The following is a 23,057-nucleotide window of genomic DNA, read 5'->3' on the forward strand; positions in this document are numbered from 1 at the left end:
TTATATTCCTTTATTGATCCCCATGGGGGAAATTCAAGTGTTGCAGCAGCTCAACTACACAGACAACAATAAATACACATACTATACAACTACACAGACAATAAATACACATACTATACAACTACACAGACAATAAATACACATACTATACAACTACACAGACAATAAATACACATACACAGACAATAAATACACATACTATACAACTACACAGACAATAAATACACATACTATACAACTACACAGACAATAAATACACATACTATACAACTACACAGACAATAAATACACATACTATACAACTACACAGACAATAAATACACATACTATACAACTACACAGACAATAAATACACATACTATACAACTACACAGACAATAAATACACATACTATACAACTAAAATAAATACACATACTATACAACTACACAGACAATAAATACACATACTATACAACTACACAGACAATAAATACAACAATAAATACACATACTATACAACTACACAGAATAATAAATACACATACTATACAACTACACAGACACAGATAATAAATACACATATTATACAATAAAATAAAAATAAAAATAGAATAAAATAAAAAATAAGAATACAAATATGATTGACCTCCAGGGGGCTTTGGTTTCCATTGCAATGCTCTGTTGCACAGAGTGGTCTGCTTGGTTGTGAGGCCCACAGTCTCTCCTCTGGACATCAGATGGCAGTAGAGGTCTTTGAGGAGACCTTCCTAAGGCGTGTCCTCCTCAGCACGACCAGACCATGGGGGTGGGGGCCCTATTATGGAAACAACACACAGGGGAAGGAGAAGGGTGGCTCGGCTATATGGCCTGTTTGTTTCTTTCATTAATTGAAACACTATAGTCTTTACCATGCCTTCAATTCAGAGCTTGACGATGACTTACGACGCGCTGAACGACGACGATACGTTTTCGGAAGGGGACACTCTCACTGGGAAAGTCACACTGGCCTTATTGAAGGAGACCACCGTGGAGAGCCTGGTGGTCAAAGCGAAAGGGGACGCTGATGTACATTGGACGAAGAAGAGCGGTGACAACACCCACACATACCATGCACACAAGAGATACTTCAAACTGAAGCAGTGTCTGATCAAGGCGGACACTCAGGGTGAGCTGCAGACCTCCTGTTAGGCATGCTGAAGGCCTGCTGCATTGTGTCCTCCCATTATTCCCTTATGGACTTTACTCTTTTTTTTTTTTTTTTTTAGTGCCCAGTGATGGTTCATAAATGTTCATAACCGTTACCTGTATACAAAAAGTTTGTTAAGTTGACTCCTAAATTTAAAAAAAAAAGTTATTAAAAGCATGGTGGGCTGAAGTAGATCCATTTTATTATTATATTCCTTTATTGAAAACCTGTGCAATACATTACACATTACACTGTGCAATAATAGTTAAAAATAGTTGAAATAGTTTTGTTTTTTTTCTCTGTCTGTAAATATAATATTTCAGTTATTTTTTATTGCTTATTTATAATACTTGTTTTATTTTTATTTTTTATATTTTTTATTGCTTTTTAGCTTGTCTTCTTCTACTATGTCTCTTGTGTGCACTTTACTCTATGCTGTTGTAAGCCTGCAAATGTCCCCGCTGCGGGACTAATAAAGGATTATCTTATCTTATCTTATCTTATCTTATCTTATCTTATCTTATTATTATATTCCTTTATTGATCCCCATGGGGGAAATTCGGGTGTTGCAGCAGCTCAACTACACAGAAACAGATAATAAATACACATATTATACAATAAAATAAAAATAGAATAAAATAAAAAATAAGAATACAAATAAAAAATGTACAGTATATCCACATGGGGGGGGGGCTGGTCAGCATGATGACAGACTGTGGTCTCCGCTGTTGTTGTACAGTCTGATGGCAGTGGGCACAATAAACGTGGTTAAACGTATTTTAACCACTGCCTACTTTAGTTGACTGATAACAAAGTGACTTATGATTAAATTGCAGCTCTGTTTTGCAGGTGTCATATTGCACAATATTCAAATGAAGTGCAGTGGGGTAGAAGTATTACAATGTGTAATAAAGTACAGGTGTTACTTTCCTCGGCCGTATGAATTACTATGTAAAGAAGCTGGTATTTCCAGTTGACTATTGTTAGTATTAACAACACATCCTCGCCCTTTCAGATACTGTAGTTCCCAAAGGAATCCATATCTACAAATTCAGCATTAACATACCACCAGGGTAAGTACAGTAAGACATTTGCCAAAACACAATGTTTGCAATTTCACAATGTAAAGGATTTTTCTAACACAGGACAAAATAACATACTTCTGCACATTCTATTTATTGATGTTATTTCAATTCGGATTATTGATGTTAATTCACTTTAGATACTGTAACAGGAATCTGTCCTTTCTCCAATACAGAAGCCTGCCTTCATCCTTCAAAGGAACTCATGGAAAGATTGTCTACAAGTTGGAAGCCAAGTTGTCCCGGAGTTGGAGGATGGACCGTACAGTAGAAAAGGACATCCGTTTTGTCTCCAAGTCCTATCCAAACCTTCACGCTCTGATGGTGAGTAAAATATTGAAATATAGACATCTCTGATACTGTAAGTCACTAGACAGAAACTGTATTTCTTTATTCCACCTTATAGTATGTAGAGACTTTGTAATTTGATTTTTCAGTCGATGCCAACAAAACTTTTCTTAGATGCAGCACTTGTCATGGGTTTTGTAGCAAAGAAAAAAAGAAATGGACCATTGTAAATGAAAAACATTGGTAATATACAGTTTTCCCTGGCCCAAATCCTAATATGGTGATAGGCCTTTTTCACAGCAGACATTTTAACATTTAAAAGGCACAGTCGTTGTTAATAACAATTATGTTGATGTTTACATTGCATTTAGAGGTGTCAGTTGGTCCTGCTCGCTCACATATACAGAGCCATCAGAAACAGTATCGGCTCCAATTGGGCTATTCCTGCTACAAGAAGTCAAAACAGAAAAACAAAAAGACCTATCAGGATTTGGATATCATTTTGTGCTACAAACAAAAACAAAGTTACTTTGGATAATTTACAAACGTTGCTGTCGACAGCCTTTTATAGATACTGTTTCTTCTGTAGAAATGGCTCCATTGAAAGCTTTTCACCATGACAGTAAGCAGTAATGAGTGACAGCAGGTGCAGTGGAGAAGGGTATTCTGTCCTGCTCTGTAACTGAAATGCTTTACTCATGCACTGTCATGTCTACATAATGAAAGTGGATCAAAAATAATTATTTTCCCTGTTTATCTCACTCTAGTTACCTCAAGGTGCTTCAACAAAGAAAGAGATGGGGTTCTTCTCAAAAGGACATGTAGATATGGATGTCACTGTCGACAAGAGTGCCTATGCCCAAGGTATACATTTCTCTTCAAACGTGGTAGGTTCAAGTCACGGAAAGAGATTTTCTGCTGAAGGCAAATACGAGATCTTTTTTTTTAATTAGTGGTGGTTACCACAGCCATGCAGAAGAGCAAGCGACTAAAACAAAACTAGACTATTGTTGACATTATAGTTCTTGAATTGTTTATCCTACCTATTGCTTTTGTCAACAAAAAAGGCATCAAATGCAGATAAGATAAGATAAGATAAGCAGATTGTCCTGCATTGACAGTCTTTTTTTCATGTCAATGCAGGATAATCACTTGTGTAACTCATGATAACAATAGTAACAGCTGCATTCTATTTAGATGTGTCCATTCCAGTGCCCTGGTAGTGTGCATACTGGCTGACACCTGTAATGTTTGCCATGAAAATGGTTTGTTTTCAGTGATGGTTTTAGTAAAGCATGAAAAGATGAGTTGATGAAAATGTGTTTTGCATTTCATTAAAAGAATAATTCCATCACTGAATATCATAGTCACTGGGTTGTTTCCAGTCTTGGTCAGACAGTACTTTTAAATAACATGCATTGAACAATAAGTGGTTGGGTTGTGCATTTCAGCACTGTTGATTTAACTAGAGTAAGTTTCTGCCTTTCCGGCATACTAATAAACTGCCTTTATATAATAAACGTAGTGGAGCACACGGTGTTGTCCTATGTGCCACCTGATTTAGAATAAAATGAATTGAATTTTGTTTGTTTTCCTCATAGGTGAAACTATGGCGATTCTTGCAAAAATCAAAAATTCCTCTTCCAGTGAGATGACACCCAAATTCAGTTTAATCCAGGAAGTGGTGTACCGTGCCAACAGTAACACCAAGCGTGAGACCAGCTTCATCCACAAAGTGGTTGACCACTGTATTAAATCCCGAACTCAGAAGGATGTCAGGTTTGCGATACAGATTCCTCGTGTCCAGATGCCATCAATCCAGAATTGTGATATTATCTCAGTCGAATACCATTTTAAGGTATGCAACATTGAGAAAGCGATTTTGAACTGATTTCGTTGAACTGATGACCCATACATATTCATACAAGATTTTCCAAATTCCTTGTTACTGTCAGATGTTTTTTCTTGCTATTCTATTTGAAAAGTAAAACACAGGTTGCTAATGAGGTTGTCTTTTTTGTTGTTTCTCAGGCGTATCTGGACATCAGCTTCGCTTTTGATCCAGAGATAATATTTCCAGTTGTCATTATTCCCGCAGACCTGGACTCTGGCCGTCAGCCTGCTGTTTCTGGGGGCCCCTATCCAGCTGGGGCTGCTGGGGGCCAAAGCAACAGTGACTTCCCTGCCTCTGTGGCGTTTATGGGTTCTTATCCTGTATCTCCACGCTCAGGGAGTTATAGATACCCAGGAGCCCAAAGGTATTCAGCACCACCACCTGCGTACCCAGATAACCCACTGGTGTATGCTGCTCCACCAGCTGTGTCCCCTGCTCAGCCGGCAAACATGAGTAGGGGCTTCAATAACCCAGTGCCACAATTGGATTCTCCCTACGGATCACCATATTTATCTTCATTCTCTGTGATTCACCCTCCGCCTACTGCCCCAACGTTTCAACCACCCCCATCTGCCCCATCCCCTTTTCCTCCACCCTTTAGCGTATCCCAAAGAGCCCCTGCGTACAACCTGCTGCCTTCTGCACCAATGATGAACACAGACTTTCTGTCTCAATCGGATGAAGCTCCTCCAGCATACTCACTCCTTTTCCCGTCTTCTGCTACTGACACATCTAATGCAAAATAATAGAAAGTGTGCTTAATGACTGAATCAGTTTGTTCATTATGACGTAAAATACTCATACTTGAAATCTGATCACCTAGATCGTGTCTTTAACACTAAGGGTTTTTCATTTTTAAGTGTGAATCTGAAACAAAAAAGGCACTTTGTGCAATATTTACTGCTTGCATGTAAACAATTATATGCCAAAATCTGAGTTTTACACTGTTTTCCTGTCAGTTCATGTGGCTAATTAGCTTTGTCCAGGTGCTGGAACCTCAGCCATCCGGATACACTGTGTATGTACACGTGCCTTGCTCAACTCAAGAGTCCTCGACTGATCATTTTTTCAGTGTTTTATAGTTTATACCTATTCTCTCTACCTCACTCTTCTTTGTGGAGACTAGTTGAAAGAAACTGGACAACAGGTATTACATCATCAAGAATCTTTTTATATCTTTATTTTGTGAAGCGATCAACTAAGAGGCAATATATGCATTTTCTCTATATTTCCCAGTCTGCTGAATTTAACACCAGACAACTACTTCTGTCTATTTAATTTACACAATACTTAGTGAACCTGCTTTTTAAGACTCACCAACTGCCAGTGTTTTCTTTGCCTTCAAGATGCTAATAAAGAATTGCAAGAGAAGGTTTTTCTTTGCAGCTGTTTTGTGTCTCTTTGTAATTGTTCATGTTTATTTGTGCTCATTTTGAGTCTCTTCCTTGTAAGTACAAGTCTCTTTGAGTGACATTTTTTAGGTGAAGGTCAAGGTGGCCCCTGATACTTTGGGGCCCTGGGCATGAGCCTTGTAGGCCCGGTCAGTAATTCATCCATAGATAACACAGGTCTGGGCAAAAAATCTCATCGATAATAATAATAATCTTTATTTATATAGCACATTTCATACAGACTAAGTAGCTCAAAGTGCTGTACATTTGAAAAAAGTAAAAGATAAAAATAGATAAGATAAATAAATAAAAAATAGTAACCGAATAACAAGTTTGTACACAGAATAACAAGTTTGTACAGAGCAACAACAACAGGAAATTTCAGCATATCAATAAAACAGAAAAACATATTACATTTAAAAATTGTATATGCATAGAAGTGATTGAGTACATAAAAGATCAATTGAGGGATAGTTCTGGGGATTATGTGGAGGGCACCTAAGCGCGGTTATTGAAGAATGCTTGGCGAAATAGATGTGTTTTTAGCTGAAGCTTGAAAGTGTCAACTGAGGATGCCTCTCTGATGTTTTTGGGTAGGCTAAGGTAGGTAAGTTTGGGAGCATATGTGAAAAAGGCTGCATCTCCAATTTTCCTTTTCCAGAGGTTTTGAGGAACTAGGAAACCAGCAGTGGAGGATCTAAGTGTTCGTGGAGGAACATAGAGCATCAGGGAGTCTGTGATGTAGGCTGGTCCTAAGCCATTTAGAGCTTTGTACACAATTAAAAGGACTCGATCCTAAGCTCTTAAAATGTTATCAAAGACATTAGGCCTATACTAGTCAAATAGCCTTACAATAAACACACTGTAAACAGTACAATGCTTAAACACTGAATAAGACCCCTTAAACTGAATGTAATATATAATGATTGTGTTAACCCTAATAGTCTATATCTGTAATGCCCTTGAAGTATGTAGTAATTAAACTGCTTGACATGCGCAATATTGGAGGTTTTCCTGTGAGCCGCACCCAGTTACTGCGGTCAAGTCAGCCCACACTGAAATTGTAGTTCCCCTATTTACTAACATTCACGGTAAACGTATTCAAAGGGCCCAGAACGGGAGCCAGCGATGGACTTTGTGAAGTTAGCGGAAGGATTGATGTGACACAACTTCTGGTTTTCAAATTAAGATGTAAACAAATGAATACACATTAATAATGAAACCAGTTACCTGCATTTCGTGACTGTATAACATCACTGTACATTACATTAATAAGTATCATTGTTTTGTGTGTTTTGGTGGTTGTTTCCCCCTTTTCATTGTTGTTGTGAGTCTCTTTGTGGTCTCTTTGCAGCTGTTTTGTGTCTCTTTGTAATTGTTAATGTTTATTTGTGCTCATTTTGAGTCTCTTCCTTGTAAGCACAAGTCTCTTTGAGTGACATTTTTTAGGTGAAGGTCAAGGTGGCCCCTGATACTTTGGGGCCCTGGGCATGAGCCTTGTAGGCCCGTTCAGTCATTCATCCATAGATAACACAGGTCTGGGCAAAAAATCTCATCGATACCAAGCTCTTCAATTTTTTATCAAAGACACTAGGCCTATACTAGTTAAATAACCTTACAATAAACGGGCGGCTGTGGCGTAGTGGAGAGCAAGGTAGTTCTCCAATCAGAGGGTCGGTGGTTTGATACCCGGCTTCGGCAGTCGATGTGTCCTTGGGCAAGACACTTAACCCCAAGTTGCTCCTGAAGGCCATCGGTGTGGACTGGATGATGAATGTTAGTTAGAGTCTGATGGTGATGGTGGCACCTTGATGGTAGCCTGTCATCAGTGTGTGAATGGGTGAATGATATGTAATATACTACTGACTGTAAGTCGCTTTGGAGAAAAGCATCTGCTAAATGACTGTAATGTAATGTAATGTAATGTAATAAACACACTGTAAACAGTACAATGCTTAAACACCTAATAAGAGCCCTAAAACTAAATGTAACACTTGATTGTGTAAACCCTAACAGCCTATATCTGTAAGCCATTTAGAGCTTTGTACACAATTAAAAGGACTCTTAAAATGTTATCAAAGACACTAGGCATATACTAGTCAAATAACCTTACAATAAACACACTGTAAACAGTACAATGCTTAAACACCTAATAAGAGCCCTAAAACCAAATGTAATACACTTTAACAGCCTATATCTGTAATGCCCTTGCAGTATGTAGTAATGTACCTTCTTGACATGCGCAATATTGGATGTTTTCCTGTGAGCACATTTGGGCGGAGCTCCCAGCTGACAGGGAAGCTGAGAGTTCAGACTCCAGTCAGACACAGGTGGAGGTGGTGGTCACATCTACAATGTCTCCGATAAAGGACCTCAATCTGGTCTATGAAGCTCTCAACGTGGAGGACACCATTTCTCCAGGAGACACCATCGAAGGCACGGTCACTTTCACTTTGACCAAAGACACCAAAGTGAAGAGCGTCAGTGTGAAAGTCAAAGGGGACGCGCACGTACACTGGTCCGAGGGCAGCGGAGACAACCGGAGGTCCTACACTTCCTCCAGGCACTACCTGAAGCTCAAACAGCCCATCATTGTGAAAAACGAGAAAGGTATGTCGCTCACCTCAACACACTGACAGGTGTATGGTCATCAAATATCCATGGATATGTTTAGAATGTCTTCTTAGTCTTCTTAGTCTTGCTTTAGACTTGGTACCAGAGGATCTTTGCCCTTCCTGCTTGTATGCTGCAACAAACAACATTATGAGGAATTACAGGAGTAACATTACATAACATTACATAACATTACATTACATTATATTACAGTACACTACATTACATTACATCATTACATTACATTACATTATATTACATTATATTACATCATATTATATTACATTACATTACATTACATTACATTACAGTCATTTAGCAGACGCTTTTATCCAAAGCGACTTACAGGAAGTGTATTCAACATAGGTATTCAAGAGAACTACTAGTCACCAGAAGTCATAAGTGCATCTCCTTTCTTAAACAAGCATCTAAAAGCATAAACCAGAGCAAAAGTATAGTGCAGAGGCAAATTACTACGAAAACAATAATTGCAACAGACTAATACGAATATAATAAGTGCTACAAACTACTACGAATAGGATAAGTGCAGTAAACAAATACGAATTCAATAAGTGCAGCGAACTGATAGGAATACAGTAAGGGCAACAACTAATACGAATGCAATAAGTGCTACGAGGAAGGCTCAGGGTAGTACTTCTTGAAGAGGTGAGTTTTCAGCCTACGCCTAAAGATGGGCAGCGACTCTGCTGTCCTGACGAGTAAAAAGCATCCTACGTGAAGGCTATCTACTCGTAACTCACACATTATGTTTCATTGTTTATATATTTCGAAACACATACTGAAGTAGGTCTAAACATGCGTGTTAACCAATAATGATGTTGTTTGCGCGTAAACTTCTTGGAACCTGGTGAACCAGTAATTCAGTATCTGATCAAATAAAGAGCTGTGAGGTCCAAACAGGAAGTGTTAATCATTTTCAGTTATTTTGCAGGCACTGAACTTCACAAAGGAGTCCATCACTTTAAGTTCAGGTTTACAATCCCACAGGGGTAAGTGGAAATGTCCCATCTAACCCCCCCATCTAGCAAAGCTACTGTGTTTGCTTTTACAAATGGGACAAATGTGGACCGGTTTTGTCTTACAGGGATATGCCTTCGTCCTTCAAGGGGCTTCATGGAAGGATTGTCTACATGCTTGAGGCGAAGGTGTCCAGGAGCTGGCGGTTGCCTACTTCAGAACAAAAAATGCTCAAATTTGTTTCAAAGTCATCTCCCCAACTTGGCCAAGTCATGGTAAGTGGGACACTACATTGATACATGTTATAAATTTGACACACTGGCTACACTAAAAAATTAACTCGGAAGGAAAACATTCAGGATATCAAGTCGCATGACTAAAGAGACACTTGGCAATAACTGAAATAAAGGAACAGAGGGGTTGAAGGGAAGGAAACAATTCAGAGTTAGGGATGAAAACTGTTTTATACTGAATGTGTCCGAGCAAAGTGTAATGAAGTCGGTATGGAGAGGATCCTTTCAGACCTCCTCCCCCTCCACGCCCCAACCCGTTGCCTCAGGTCCGGGACCTGGGGTGACAGGGCCTTCTCAGTTGCTGCACCCTCCCTCTGGAACGCCCTCTCCATCCGCATCCGTCAGGCTCCCAGCCTATCATCATTCAAACAAGCCCTCAAAACCCACCTCTTCAAACTCACCTTCACCTGCTAATCCCTGCTCCCTTTCCCTCCCTACCCTCCACTACATGACTCATTCCGCACAGCTTCTCCAGTTTTTTTTTTTGTTTGTTTTGTTTGCTCCTTTGTGTTCTTTGTTTTGTCTTTGTTTGTCTTCGCCCTATGTAAAGCGTCTTTGGGTATCTAGAAAAGCGCTATATAAATAAAAGCGTCTGCTAAATGACTGTAATGTAATGTAATATATAAAATTAAAGTATTATTATTATTATTATTATTATTATTATTATTATTCTAACATAACAGCAGTGTACCGTACTTAAATACAATAAGAGGCAGGCAGCAGGATCTACAGGATGTAATATGAGATTTCACATGTGAACAAACATTATAAACCACAAACCGGTTTGTTTGAATGAACAGGAAGTAAATGGGTTCAGCCAAAAGTAGTGGGCTGGCATGTGAGGAGTGTATTATATTGATTGATATGATATTATGGCCCATTAGAGAATGGAGAGAGCATACAGTATTTTCCATAACCCTCTAAAACCTAGTCCGGAAGGATTCATTTTGGAATGTAAAAGAGTCCACTTTTTATAGTGATAAATGAGGAGGATGGCTTAATCCAAAGTTTAACAGCAAGATGACAATATTTTCTCTTAACTTTGGATTTCAGTGGTGTGAGAAACCACATTTATATGAAAAAATGTTTGTTTGTTTGTTTTTGTTGTTCTAGTGTCCACAGTCTGGTTCAGTGGATAAAGATATGGGCATGTTCTCCAAAGGACAGGTCCAAATGTCTGCTACCATTAACACAAAAGTCTGCTCTCCAGGTAAAGTCACTCTACTACATTATTACTTACAGTAAGTGTAATGTATACTTTTTATATTGTCTTGTGATATTTTTCCATTAAAAAACTACATATCCTGATGTTATGATTTGTTTTTGACAGGTGACACTCTGTCTGTTGTTGCCAAAATCTGCAATTCCTCATCTAAAGAAATGAAACCCAAATTCAGTTTGCAGCAGAAAACAGTGTACCGTGCCAGTGGCCGCACTAACACCAGTGATCAAAGTCTGTGCAAAATGGTTGGGGAGACTATCACACAGAGTTCAGAGGAAACTGTCTCCTGCCAGTTAAGCGTTCCTGCCGATGTCATCACTCTCCATAATTGTGAAATCATCTCAGTTGAATATTACGTTATGGTATGTAATAATATAATGGTGATGTAACATCAACAAAGAAATTGAGTATTTGCATGTGTTTGCAAATACCATTCGAATTATAAACCACAACATAACCACACAACAGCATACAATTACAGTACAAAAAAGCTGTGTAAACATTTACAGTAAATTATCAGACTATAATCATGTTTATCAGACGGCACGGCCAATTTAATTTTTACTGTAGTATTAATATAAACAGATGGTAGTTTGATTCAAATCTCTCACATCCTAAATATTCATATGTTTGTCTTTCCCAGGTGTATTTGGACATCAGTTTTGCCATTGACCCGAAGGTGCTGTTACCCGTGGTCATAGTTCCTTCTGGTTTTTCTACCCTTCAGCCTGGTGAGGCCATGGGGCCTTACCCGGCTGGGGCTTTTGGGGCCCCAAGTTACAGCGACTTCGCTCCCCCCGCCTTCCCTGTTGGACCTTATCCTGTACTTGCAGGTTCAGGTCCTTATGGGTACCCGGCACCAGATCCCACTCAACATGCAAACATACCGAGTGGATATGATAATCCGTGGCCACAACAGGCTGCTCCGTACGGTTTTCCAACTGCAGCTCCATCCTCAGCGCAGTATCAAGCCCCTACTGCTCCACCTCTGTTTCAACAGGGAAACGTACCTCCATCTTATACGTCCCTTTTCTCCCCTTCTCAGGACTTTCTCGGTAGCACCGGGTCAGATCAGAAAAACTGAGTTTCAGGAGGAACAAATAATCTTGCCTCCAAAAATACTCACTGATAATGAGGCCATTTAAGATATTCATATTGTTGTAAGGTATTTGCTGGTTAGAAATGTTAAACTGCATTCTGTATTTCTACTACTGTTTAGCATTTACTTCCGAGTTATATAAAAATAGTTCATATATACAGTGTGTGATCTCATGTACTACCAAAATGAATCTGTGCCCCTTATGAATCCGTGTTCTTAGTTTAGTAAAAAACTATTTTACTCAGGTTCCTAACTTTTATCATTCTTCAATTTATTCATGACAATGCCTTTTAACTCAACTTGTTTCCTTCTATATGCAAGCTTTAACTTTCCTAGGTGCATAGCAACGGATATGGTTTTCCTGGGTTTCCAGGTTGTCCTCATTGTTTTTACAGAGAACAAGTTACGACAACAGTTGCAGGGGAAAAGGGGACTGGAGTTTTTTGTTGGGCTTTTTAAATGGCTACGAAATGTTTGTTAGTTTAATATTTTATGGAATGTTGTGTTCAATATTATCAGAAAAAAATAAATGTTGTTTGAGACTAAGGTTTTAATGATTTAAGTCCACTTAATGTGAAATGTAAACAAGGTCTTTCACATAGTTTGTGGTGCATCATGATAGAGAAAAACATCACGTGACCACGCAGGCCCCCAAAAGCTGTCCCATTCCTCACAGTAACGAGTGGGCTATCCTATTCAGCTTGGAACACTGTTTTTCTCCTTATAACAGATTTATGCTCTTTTAAATCTAATTTGTAGTCCATGGAGCTGTAGCACACTGGTTGTAAACACATTTTCTTGCCTGTCATTGTGTTAAAAACAAGGAATGAAAAAAAGCATAAACATGGAGATACCTAGTGACCACCTAGTTACAGGTGGAGAGTAGAAATAGCAATGGGCCAAGAGGGGAACCTCTCACAACAGCCATCCTTAATATTAAGATTTTTGCTTTTTGACAAATAACAAAGCATTTAAAGGAAATCTACATTTTGAATTATGCATGTCCCAATGGAGAGTTAGGAGGAGGAATGCTTGGCTCCTCCATTCACCCATCCAACTGATGGATGATGCACAGAGGGAGGGATGGACTTCAGTTCCAGCCCACTTTGCACTTGTTGCTGAATAGATGCAGCCTGTATTTCCACAGGAGACCCAAAGTATCGCCATGGGAAGAAGAATGCTGCTGTGTGTCTATTTGCTCATCTTCGTCATTTTCCAAGGTAATGTTAAAGCTGTTGGATCAGGATGTAGAACAAAATGTTCTGCACGTTTTTAAAGCAGTTTTTTTGGGTCGTTGCAAGAGTTCAGATGACTAAACGAAAGATGTGAGAAGACAGCGATGATTCAAAGCGGACACTAACTTATTCAGACACGTTTTCGACGGTAGCTGTCCAATAGTTGCACGTTGTTCGTCGTGACTTTAATAAGTGACACTTTCCACGTCGATGCTGGCTAACAGCCCGTTAACCCTTTCATGACTATTTATTTTTTCTTTCAGTTGTATGCCAATTATTAGGACCTCTCTATTAATATTTTACCAGAACTGTTTTAAAAGAAAGCTAAATTATTATGCACATTGTAAATTGTATTTACTTCAATTTCTACAGATCCTAGTTGAGTTTATGGGTTTGCAGAATATGATATATATATACTGTACCTATTGCTGTATCATATTATACACTAAACCAGTGATTCTCAAATGGGGGTACGTGAGATTTTTAAAAAAAATATATTTAAAATTAGCATCCATTCAAAAATCCTTTAAAAATAGTTATTTAATACATATTCAATAAAATATAAGTGTAAGTTCATGAACTGAATTTAATGCAACAATGCAATCTTCAGTGTTGACAGTTTAATAAATCAGACACTGATGGCAGAGCGCTGTGTATTACATCTTTATTTCAACCAACAATGCTTTGCGCTGGTTAGGGGGTACATCACTGAAAAAAGGTTGAGAACCACTGCACTAAACTATACACTTCTGACTGGCATGCTTTTTAATAAATAAATAAAAAATAGTAACATATAATAATAATAATAATGTAATAATATAAGCTCCCTCCTCAAATAACAACAATGGCTGAGAGGATTATAACAGCTTGAACAATGCCTTGTTTCATGTCCCCTCCACAGAGGCGTCTGGCTTGAAGATTCAGAACAAGCTGCTGGTGAAATGTCTGCAGGTGCAGAGAGGAACTTTGGGAGGCAGAGTGTCTCTGGGTGATTGCAGACCAGATTCAGCCTTACAGGAATGGCGTTGGCTCCCGGAGAGCCAGGCTCTCAGCAATCACCACACCGGGGAGTGTCTGACTGCACCGGGAGAGCAGTATGAAGGTGTCCACCTGCAGCCTTGCATCTTTAGGCCAGAAAGTGACAAGAATGATGCCGGGGTGGCAGCGGTGGATAAAGGCAGAGAGGCAAGCAGCCAGGCATGGTCCTGTTCCAAGAAAGGCCACCTCACCTTGGTAGGGAGGGGGCTGCACCTCAGTGCAACACAAGAATCCACTTTGGTCTTCCTTTTGAGGGAATATAAGCAGGTAATAATATTTTAGAGGATAAGAAGGTCTTTCTTTTATAGTACCTTAATCAGATTACTTAAAGGTATTGTAGAATATGTTTACTAAATAAGACTATTAAACGTCTAATTTTCTTTACAAGCCTGGCAGCAGGTGGCGGGCACTTGACAACCAAACACTGTGCAACGGGAGAAACAACCAACACCAACCTCACCACAATCTGGGGAAATCGTTGGAAGCTAGGACAAGTTCCATCTCTGACAATAAGGGTGAACCATGTAAGGACCTTAAAGTTTCTTGCCAGCAGTAGTTTACTAAATGCCGTCTTCCTACAGTATGTGACTAATGAAAACAACATCAATTTCCTTAAAGGACCGGCCGGTGGCTTTTTTTATAGCCCCCTCAATTACAGATTTTTATCTTCAACAGTGTAAATACTTGACATTATTGTTAACAATATTTAAATCATATGAGTTTTTAGATTGATTTCCCTACTTTCCAGCAAGACAGTTGTATCAGTTCATGCTAGTGAAGTGTATATTATTCTTATGGCAGACTATTAGAAAAAACATAACCATATATTATAGTTTTATTGTCCTGCAGTTGCAAGCTGTAACCATTTACAAAACCCTCCTTGGTGGTGCATTCATGGACTCGTTGGCACTAAAGCATTAAAGCTTAAAAGCATTTTATTGACAAACTATGTTGTCAGGCTGGTCCTGTTTGAACTGATTTCCATTTCACTGCTAAAGATGGACTAACCAACTATCACTTCCTTCATCAAAAGGTGGTCATTGCTCCTAGTTGAGTTGTTTCTTTGTTTCTCTACTTCTAGTAGAAGGTATGCTGGCAGTTGAAGTCACAGAAACATATCCTGTGATGGATGTGCCTCTTTCATCCCAGAGCACCAAGTCCCCTGCAGATCCCACCATGGTTTTCTTCAGTATAGACTATGGTAGGTTTCGAGCCTCAAGTAAAAAATGTATTCTCTGTGTGTCAGCTTTTGTATATGTATATGTCAGCTTTGTATAGTGTAAATGTTTAATCCCAAAATACTGAAGTAGTAGACACACCAGTTATGTCTGTTATGGAGTAAAGATGAAGTTACCTTTCCACCACTAGGTGGAGTTGTATGATTGTGAAACTGAGAGCAAAGTTTATGGTGGGCGTGTAGCAATGTTTGCAGAGGAGTTTCAATGGGCTTTTGTTTGAAGGTTCAGAGTCTTGAAGGAAATTTAACAAATGCTTGAACAAAAACCCTAACTTAGAGAAAGGTCAATATGAGTCAAATGTGGGTTGTGTCAAATGAATGATGTGCTGCTTGGTCCGTGTGCATGTGTAAAGGAATGGGCTGGAAAATAACCATGCTGGTACTAAGCTCTTTGGCTCTGGTCCTGGGCACTGTGATTCTCATCCTCAATGTTTACTCCAACAGGTGAGTGCACAACACACACAGAAAAGTACATATTTTGTATGTATATATATATATATTACTTTTGAAAAGATTAGTTGACCAACATTACATAGATGTATTATCAATTGACTTATCAATTAATCATGTATATGGTAAATTAGACCAAGTTTTACTGGTACCAGCTATGGATTTGCTAGTTTTATTTTGTTTTGTCTTTGAAAATTAGATACATTTGAGTTTCTTGAGTCTTAATCTGAAGAAGTGAGCAATTTTAAGACATCACTTTGGTCTCTCTGTTTGATTGGTATTTCCCATTTGAGAGTATAACTAATAATAAGAAAAAATACAGTAGGCTCTCAAGTACATACTGAAAAGACAAAACAAGTTTACATAATGGAAAGCTGACACCCGGCTCAGATTTCTATTGAATGTGGAAGACCCAAAAAAAATCTGCTTTGATTTTTAAAAGAACATGGAGAATTTTTTTTTGGGGGGCAAAACATTTGAAAGAGCTTTGGCACAAAGCAAACTGTTGTACCTCCACCCAATTAATGTCCTTTTCTGTCTTGCTGTGCCAGGAGGAAGAAGGTGGTGTGTGTTTTGAAGTCGTACACTCCGAGGCCTGAGGTGAGTGTTCCTGGGTCCCCGGTGCCCAGTGAAAGAGCCCCGCTGACAGAGCATGCCATGCGCCTCCCGCACTCCTCCCCCTCTTTACAACGAGGGGAAATCCTGATTGAGTGGAAGGACGGAACTGTTACTCCACTTTACGAGGCCTGAAGGTCGTTCTGTTAAGGCATTTCTGGACATGCCATGGTTGTTTGTCCCAGGTTAAAGTATGTGTGTGTCTTCTGAATGTATCTGAAGGGGAGAAAAACAAAAAGCAAAAAAAGATTCTGTTTCATGTTGTCTGTTCTCAGGCGTCAAATTATACTAAGAAAACTGTGTGGTGTAGGCTATTTCATAAACTGGAGAGCTCATGGATCATAATCGGATTGATTCTGTATGACTGAGCTACCACAGGAAGATTAAATATGTTGTGAAGCTTCCGGAGTATAAAAAGTGTATAAGTGTGAGCTGTACTATAAGCTTTTAAAGTCCTGACTTCTGGTCAGATTTGAGGGATTTCTTGTTGGATGAAAGGACTGTTAAATTAATGTTAAAGCACTCAGCCATTGTTTGTGGGCTTACTTTAAGCACGAGTATATGGCTCAACGAAGTAACCAATATCTTTGGGCTTTAGTTGGATAAAAACTTAGGAAACTAATCTTTTTGCCGATGTCTATGTGAAAATCTGACCATCTAGCCCCAGTTTAATGTTGGACACTGTAGAGCTCCGGGATTAGCTCAGATTTCCTTTTACGTATTTCCTTGCTTTTGCTTGACCTTACATGCCTGACATCATAGTATAACACACCTTGGCTCCTGAGTCTCACACCCTTAATACAATTGTGTTGCAACTTAGTGAGGGTGTGTTGCAAGAAACACTGTTTGATGAAAGTTGTTTTCAGAAAATAATTGAGTTTTATCTAGAATGCACTCTATGTGTCGTATCTGTATAGAATCGTTAAGATGTTTGGGAAGAAAATATTAACCTAGTGTACATAGGAAATGTCAATAGTCTGACACAGAGTAATTCACTACTTTAAAGCACTTTGTTTACTGACATTACATAAACACTTATTAATTAGAATTGTTAAAAGAGGTCATGCTTATTGATTTTAGCTTGGCAGTTCATTCTCAACCTTGGAAACAGCAGTTGACGAAACAACCTCCACTCAAGATCCACTTGGGCTTTGCACCTCACTACACATTCTTCATCAGCAGATGAAGTTTGCTCAGTTGATATGGTCCTGTAGATGTTAAAACATTCCATTATTATGAGCGCTTTTGGGATCTCTCATGCATAAACGTTCACTGTGAAGATGGTCTAGTTGAAAGCTGCAGAACCAGCTTTTGACTGGAGATTTTTTTGTCAACTATCATTGACCTTTTGCATTTGTATGTGGCAACCTGTTAGACCACTAATTTGTGTTAAATGTGTTAGTTTTTTTAAACAAAAAAGTATTTTATACTGTGAAATAGCTAATAAAATGGTATTTATAAAGAGTCCATGCAATTGCCTTGTACTTTTTATTACCACATAGTGAAGTGATGTATTATTTAAAGCTTATCTTTTTCAGTGTTTAGTGTACACTCTCATCAGCCAACACTCTCATAATTTAATATTATCCTGTGTGAGGGGGAAAAGGGACTGGTTAGTGACAAAAGCAGCATTTATAGTAATTACTTCAGACAGTCTGTAGAGATTCAGTAATCACAGAAATGTTAAGTCGATGATGATGGTGCTTCTAGAGAACATGGCTTTCCCTGTGGCTCGGAAACTTCCCAGCAGGAGGAGTCTGTTTACAACGGAGAACCAAAGGCTGTTTTACTGTTTTTTGGGAGAGGCCTGGGTGTTGTTGGGTAAATTTAATCTCTCCTTCATTTTAACAATAATGAGCAGATATGTGTTTGGACAAAACACCGTCAGAGGAAAGAATGTCCATGTAAACCTGCTTATATGTGCTTTTAATGGACTTTTCTGTACACCAAACCTAGAGCTGACACTCTGGCTCCACTGCTGGCAGTGTTTATTCTAATGAGAGGGCACAAAGTTTAATGAACAACACACAGCAACCTAAAAATTACATGGTACTCCACACCCTTCTAAACCACATCCACATGCCTGATGAGAAAAAGCAGGTTATTATCTTTTTCTTTTTTGTGCAAACAATAAGTTAGCTTCCACAATAATTGGCATTACCCCGTGTGTAAACTACATCATAAGGACATTAGGTTTACTTTTTACTTATGTTTTGTTGCAGAGCTGCCATACAGATAACAATGCAGTTCATATTTGGTGACCATCAGTTTTCTTTAATGTTTTGGGTCTGCACTCAAACACTTTGGATGTTAAGGTAAAGCGCTGATTTCAGCTTTACTATAATTTTAGTGTTCAGTGTTTACATACATAGTGGGTGAATAGTGTTGGGATCGTAAGCGGCCAAACCTGTGGTTATCCAATCTGGTGATCATCCTAAAGCATCCTTACAGCTTAAAGTCAGCACTTTGACCTCATTGTCAATTTTAAATTGCAAATCCAGTGCGCTGCAGCCTGAAACAATAGTAGCTGTATCACGGTCCAAATACTGGCTTGCACTGTATGTGCACAGACGTGCCTGCTTGCAGGTGAGTCAGCAGAAAGTGGTAATGACACATGTATGAAAAAGAGGTGTGTGTTAGAAGACTGACTTAGTAATCTAAATTCCCGGCAGCTCATAAATCCATGTCACAGTCTCCCTACAATGGTTCCTTCAGATAAGTTAATTCGCAAAACCACTATGGGAAATGCTTTAATGGTCTTTCTGCTTGTTTCTGTTTATTTTCAAGTATCATTGATGAAGTGATCTATGCTCTTAACTTATGCAAGAGTACTCTATTGTCTGTGTTTTTTTTTGTTATGGAACCTGAGAGAAGTGCACAATCTCCATTTTTTTCGGAAGACAATAGAGTCTGGACACTGTCAAAGTGAGCACAGGGTTATCCTGCTCATCCCTAACCATCACAGTCATTCCACCAGAGACCATTACTGGATGAAGCTGAATTCATGAGGCTGACTTGACCTTCATATGATCAGCCAGCAAAATATAGTAAAAATTCCTTTGCATTGTGAAGTGGTGTGGACAGCATTTTAAGCTGACTTGGATGAAAGGGAAAATAAAGGAGGAAGGAACATAGGCAACAATAAACAGATGTGTTATAAGGACCCTAGAGTTCTGAATATCCTCTATTTCCTCCTCAGCAGTACACAATGAATACTCTTGAATTTCATTTCAAATTCCAGAAAGAAACATGCTAGCATCTTGTGAGCATGTGTTTCGGTCGCCGATGTGTTTTGCTTGGTATTTTAGACGGACTGGTATAACTGCAAAAGCAAAATATAGCAAGTTTTTTTCTGTGGAAAGGAAGGCTCAATGAACAGTTGCATGGTGAGATGAAGACGCCTACCTCCTTTTCACAAAATAAGACAATTGATAGGTATTGAATATTAAATTCTCTTATTACTGTGCTTATATGTGTGTATGTCACTGTGTTGACTTTCAGAGATCTAATTTGTTGCATGCTCCATAGGATTTCCATATTCAGATTCTTCTACTGTCCATATCAGCTTGTTTTGTTGTGTGTGTATGTGGACCATTCAGTTGGAATAATGCAATGGAATACATTGTAGTAGTATTTCACTATGAAGTGTCTTTGTGTGTGTGTCTACAGTGTTATTGATATTATTGTATGGAGGTTTTATTCACTTCCCCACAGGTTGTGGTTTACTCCTGTAAAACTGGCTCTTGGATCCACTCTTCAATTTTCAAAGAGTGATTGTAAATGGTAAGGAATCTCCAAATTGTTACACTGTTATTTTGATTCACTGCAGCTTCAGTAAAAATGGCTGTTATCACACACACACACACACACACACACACACACACACACACACACACACACACACACACACACACACACACACACACACACACACACACACACACACACACACACACACACACACACACACACACACACACACATGGACTGCACATGGTACATGCTCTTCCCTCAGGTGTTTCATACTATGTATAACAAAACAGGCCATTAGTGTTGCCAGCCTTAGCCAGACACTCCATACAACTGTGTGAGATACATTTTATTGCTCTGTAAAATATACAAGAAAGTTGTAAGAGCTTACAAGACTAAAACACCTCTTATAACGAATTACAGAATTTTCCTTTCTTTCTTTTCTCTCCTTGTATATCAGACATAGTAATAAAAGGGAGAAGACTGCTGATGTATCCCCACACATTTATCAGCTTGCTTTTCATGTGAAAGTGGGTTATGCAATGCTGAAAAGTAGCCAGTTGCAAATGCTTTGATGAGACTCTGTCATAAGCAAACTGGCTCATGCCAGGGGATATGGAGAGTTTACAGGTATACTCAGTGCCAGATCCTATGAAAAAGAATATACTTGGTATGTGAGATGCTTTATTGAGGTTTAGCATGAAAGCATTCTGTGGGTTTTTTTTTTACACAAAGCCGTCATGGGATCCAGGTATGCTTCTTGCTGCAAGATTTAATGCAAGAAACTGTGCTTCACATCTGTGATTAATATTAACGCTAACATCTTTGTTGGTCTTGTAGAGCTGGGGACCTACTGACACAAGCAGCTTTATCTCCAGTATTTTGTTTGTGGGTAGTAACAGCTGTAATCATTGGCAATTTTTTGGCATCATTGAATATTATACTTACAGATGTTTATTCATTAGTAAGCTTGATGCGGTAGATAATAATCGATATATGCACATACCAATTATCAATACTTAGAAGAATCTCATTTTATGACGTCAAATACAGTTCTATAAATTTGGCATATAATAGCTGCTAAATCTAGAGCCAAGTTAATCCCATGGACATCAAAATAATGATTTTAAAAAGGGCAAACAATTTGCTTGAACAAAATCATACTGAGCCATAATACATCACATGTGATATGGTAAAATCCCATCAGAGCCTTGGCCAGCATACTGTACCTTGCAAGGCAGCTCAATATAGAAAACACATGTGCACAGCCACATGTTTGGTAAGTGCTGCTTGAATCAGCTCTTTAGAAAGGACCATACTGGCGGTTTTGGATGTTTTAGTCAGTCAACTGCAGATTGTGTATAACTCACATTACTGCTGACAAGCTTCCAAAGAATATCTAATTATTTTTGGAAAAGTTTTCTTAATTCCAAGGAACGATCAGGACCTGCTAAGATCTGTTGGAAGTAATTGTTGATTCATACGCCACACCCCTTCGGGAGCCCTTTGGGGCAAACAACAATCCACCAGTATCCCAAATCAACCCAAGAAAAACACTTTGAATAACATGAAAACATACAACCAAGACAATACAAAATCCTCGGCTGAGAGGCAGCAAGACCAGCAGTCCTCACACCGGAGGCCTCTCTCTTCTGGTGCTGGAACAAGAGCTTTTAAGCACTTCCTTCCCAGACCAGGTGCACCTCGTTGATCAGTGCAGCACACCTGGGCCGAGCTGCTACAGAGGGAAAAGGGTCAACACACACAGACACATACAGCTTTAACAGCTTGCCAGAATCCAAACTCTGCAAGACCAAGATTTTCTTTTTGTGTGTAACTCCTGAAATTCACATTTACATGTAGTTTCCATATAATGTTGATAAAATAATAAATGTAATGTAGGCAGGAGTATCCATCAAAATTAACCCTCGCATAGAGGAACAGGGCTCTTTTTTATATATATATGAGCTAAAGGTCGATGGCCCAGTTCTGGTCTGTGGATACTGAGGTATACAATACAATACAATACAATACAACTTTATTTATCCCACTAGGGGCAATTTGTTTGAGCAGCTTGCATACAGACACAGTAACATACAAACAACAAATACACATACACAACTACGGAGCATTTAGTAGTCGAATTGCAGAGGGGATGAACGACTTGGAATGGCGGTTTGTTCTGCAAGCAGGTAAAGCGTAGCGACGCCCTGATGGCAATAGAGAGAATTCACTTTTAAGAGCATGACCAGAAGAAGCCAAAATACCTGCTGCTTTCTTAATGATTTGCCGATTGCAAAAAGAATTCAAATCCCTTTGTTTAACTCCGGTGATCTTAGAACAGATGTTGACAATACTGTTCAGGCTGTTTCTGTCTTTTACTGTGAGGCTGTGAAACCAGCAGATAAAAGAAAAGCTCAGGAGACTCTCAATAAAAGATTGATAAAAACGACAGAGGATGACAGGACTTACAGAAAAGGAATTTAGTTTGCGGAGAAGGTGAATTCTCTGTTGCCCTCGCTTCACAATAGCCTCAGTGTTTACATCAAACTTAAGGTGATCATCGAAAATAGTTCCCAGATATTTATAAGATGTTACTATTTCCACACTTTCCTTATGTATGATACACTCTTTGGCTGTATTCCTGTTCCGTCTAAAATCAATGATCAGTTCCTTGGTTTTAGAAACATTTAAGTCCAAGAAGT

General features: G+C 38.9%; 3 protein-coding genes across 3 annotated transcripts; all 3 read left to right on the top strand.

Moving 5' to 3' along the window:
• The first annotated feature begins 798 nt into the window (after positions 1-798).
• On the top strand, positions 799-5,790 carry LOC129101500 (arrestin domain-containing protein 3-like). Its single transcript, XM_054611340.1, has 6 exons — positions 799-1,146; positions 2,183-2,240; positions 2,426-2,573; positions 3,305-3,401; positions 4,139-4,395; positions 4,569-5,790. The coding sequence occupies exons 1-6, from the start codon at positions 891-893 to the stop codon at positions 5,175-5,177; spliced, it is 1,425 nt and encodes a 474-aa protein (XP_054467315.1). The 5' UTR covers positions 799-890; the 3' UTR covers positions 5,178-5,790.
• Positions 5,791-8,131: 2,341 nt separating this feature from the next.
• On the top strand, positions 8,132-12,567 carry LOC129101402 (arrestin domain-containing protein 3-like). Its single transcript, XM_054611208.1, has 6 exons — positions 8,132-8,432; positions 9,388-9,445; positions 9,541-9,688; positions 10,820-10,916; positions 11,037-11,290; positions 11,572-12,567. The coding sequence occupies exons 1-6, from the start codon at positions 8,177-8,179 to the stop codon at positions 12,010-12,012; spliced, it is 1,254 nt and encodes a 417-aa protein (XP_054467183.1). The 5' UTR covers positions 8,132-8,176; the 3' UTR covers positions 12,013-12,567.
• Positions 12,568-13,192: 625 nt separating this feature from the next.
• Positions 13,193-16,826, top strand: si:dkey-245n4.2 (uncharacterized). Its single transcript, XM_054611740.1, has 6 exons — positions 13,193-13,247; positions 14,164-14,567; positions 14,689-14,824; positions 15,382-15,501; positions 15,891-15,981; positions 16,539-16,826. Exons 1-6 carry the CDS (start codon positions 13,193-13,195, stop codon positions 16,735-16,737), a joined length of 1,005 nt encoding a protein of 334 aa, XP_054467715.1. The 3' UTR covers positions 16,738-16,826.
• Positions 16,827-23,057: the final 6,231 nt, after the last annotated feature.

The sequence above is a fragment of the Anoplopoma fimbria genome, chromosome 13, assembly GCF_027596085.1.
Source record: "Anoplopoma fimbria isolate UVic2021 breed Golden Eagle Sablefish chromosome 13, Afim_UVic_2022, whole genome shotgun sequence".
NCBI classification, from domain to species: domain Eukaryota; kingdom Metazoa; phylum Chordata; class Actinopteri; order Perciformes; family Anoplopomatidae; genus Anoplopoma; species Anoplopoma fimbria.

Bases quoted from the DNA above. Each gene is read 5' to 3' on its own strand.
- LOC129101402 (XM_054611208.1), top strand. From the start codon at position 8,177: ATGTCTCCGATAAAGGACCTCAATCTGGTCTATGAAGCTCTCAACGTG. The intron at 8,433-9,387 runs GTATGTCGCTCA...GTTATTTTGCAG, and splicing joins CATTGTGAAAAACGAGAAAG to GCACTGAACTTCACAAAGGA. The intron at 9,689-10,819 runs GTAAGTGGGACA...TTGTTGTTCTAG, and splicing joins CCCAACTTGGCCAAGTCATG to TGTCCACAGTCTGGTTCAGT.
- LOC129101500 (XM_054611340.1), top strand. From the start codon at position 891: ATGCCTTCAATTCAGAGCTTGACGATGACTTACGACGCGCTGAACGAC. The intron at 2,241-2,425 runs GTAAGTACAGTA...TCTCCAATACAG, and splicing joins AGCATTAACATACCACCAGG to AAGCCTGCCTTCATCCTTCA. The intron at 4,396-4,568 runs GTATGCAACATT...GTTGTTTCTCAG, and splicing joins CAGTCGAATACCATTTTAAG to GCGTATCTGGACATCAGCTT.
- si:dkey-245n4.2 (XM_054611740.1), top strand. From the start codon at position 13,193: ATGGGAAGAAGAATGCTGCTGTGTGTCTATTTGCTCATCTTCGTCATT. The intron at 14,568-14,688 runs GTAATAATATTT...TTTCTTTACAAG, and splicing joins TTTTGAGGGAATATAAGCAG to CCTGGCAGCAGGTGGCGGGC. The intron at 15,982-16,538 runs GTGAGTGCACAA...TTGCTGTGCCAG, and splicing joins CTCAATGTTTACTCCAACAG to GAGGAAGAAGGTGGTGTGTG.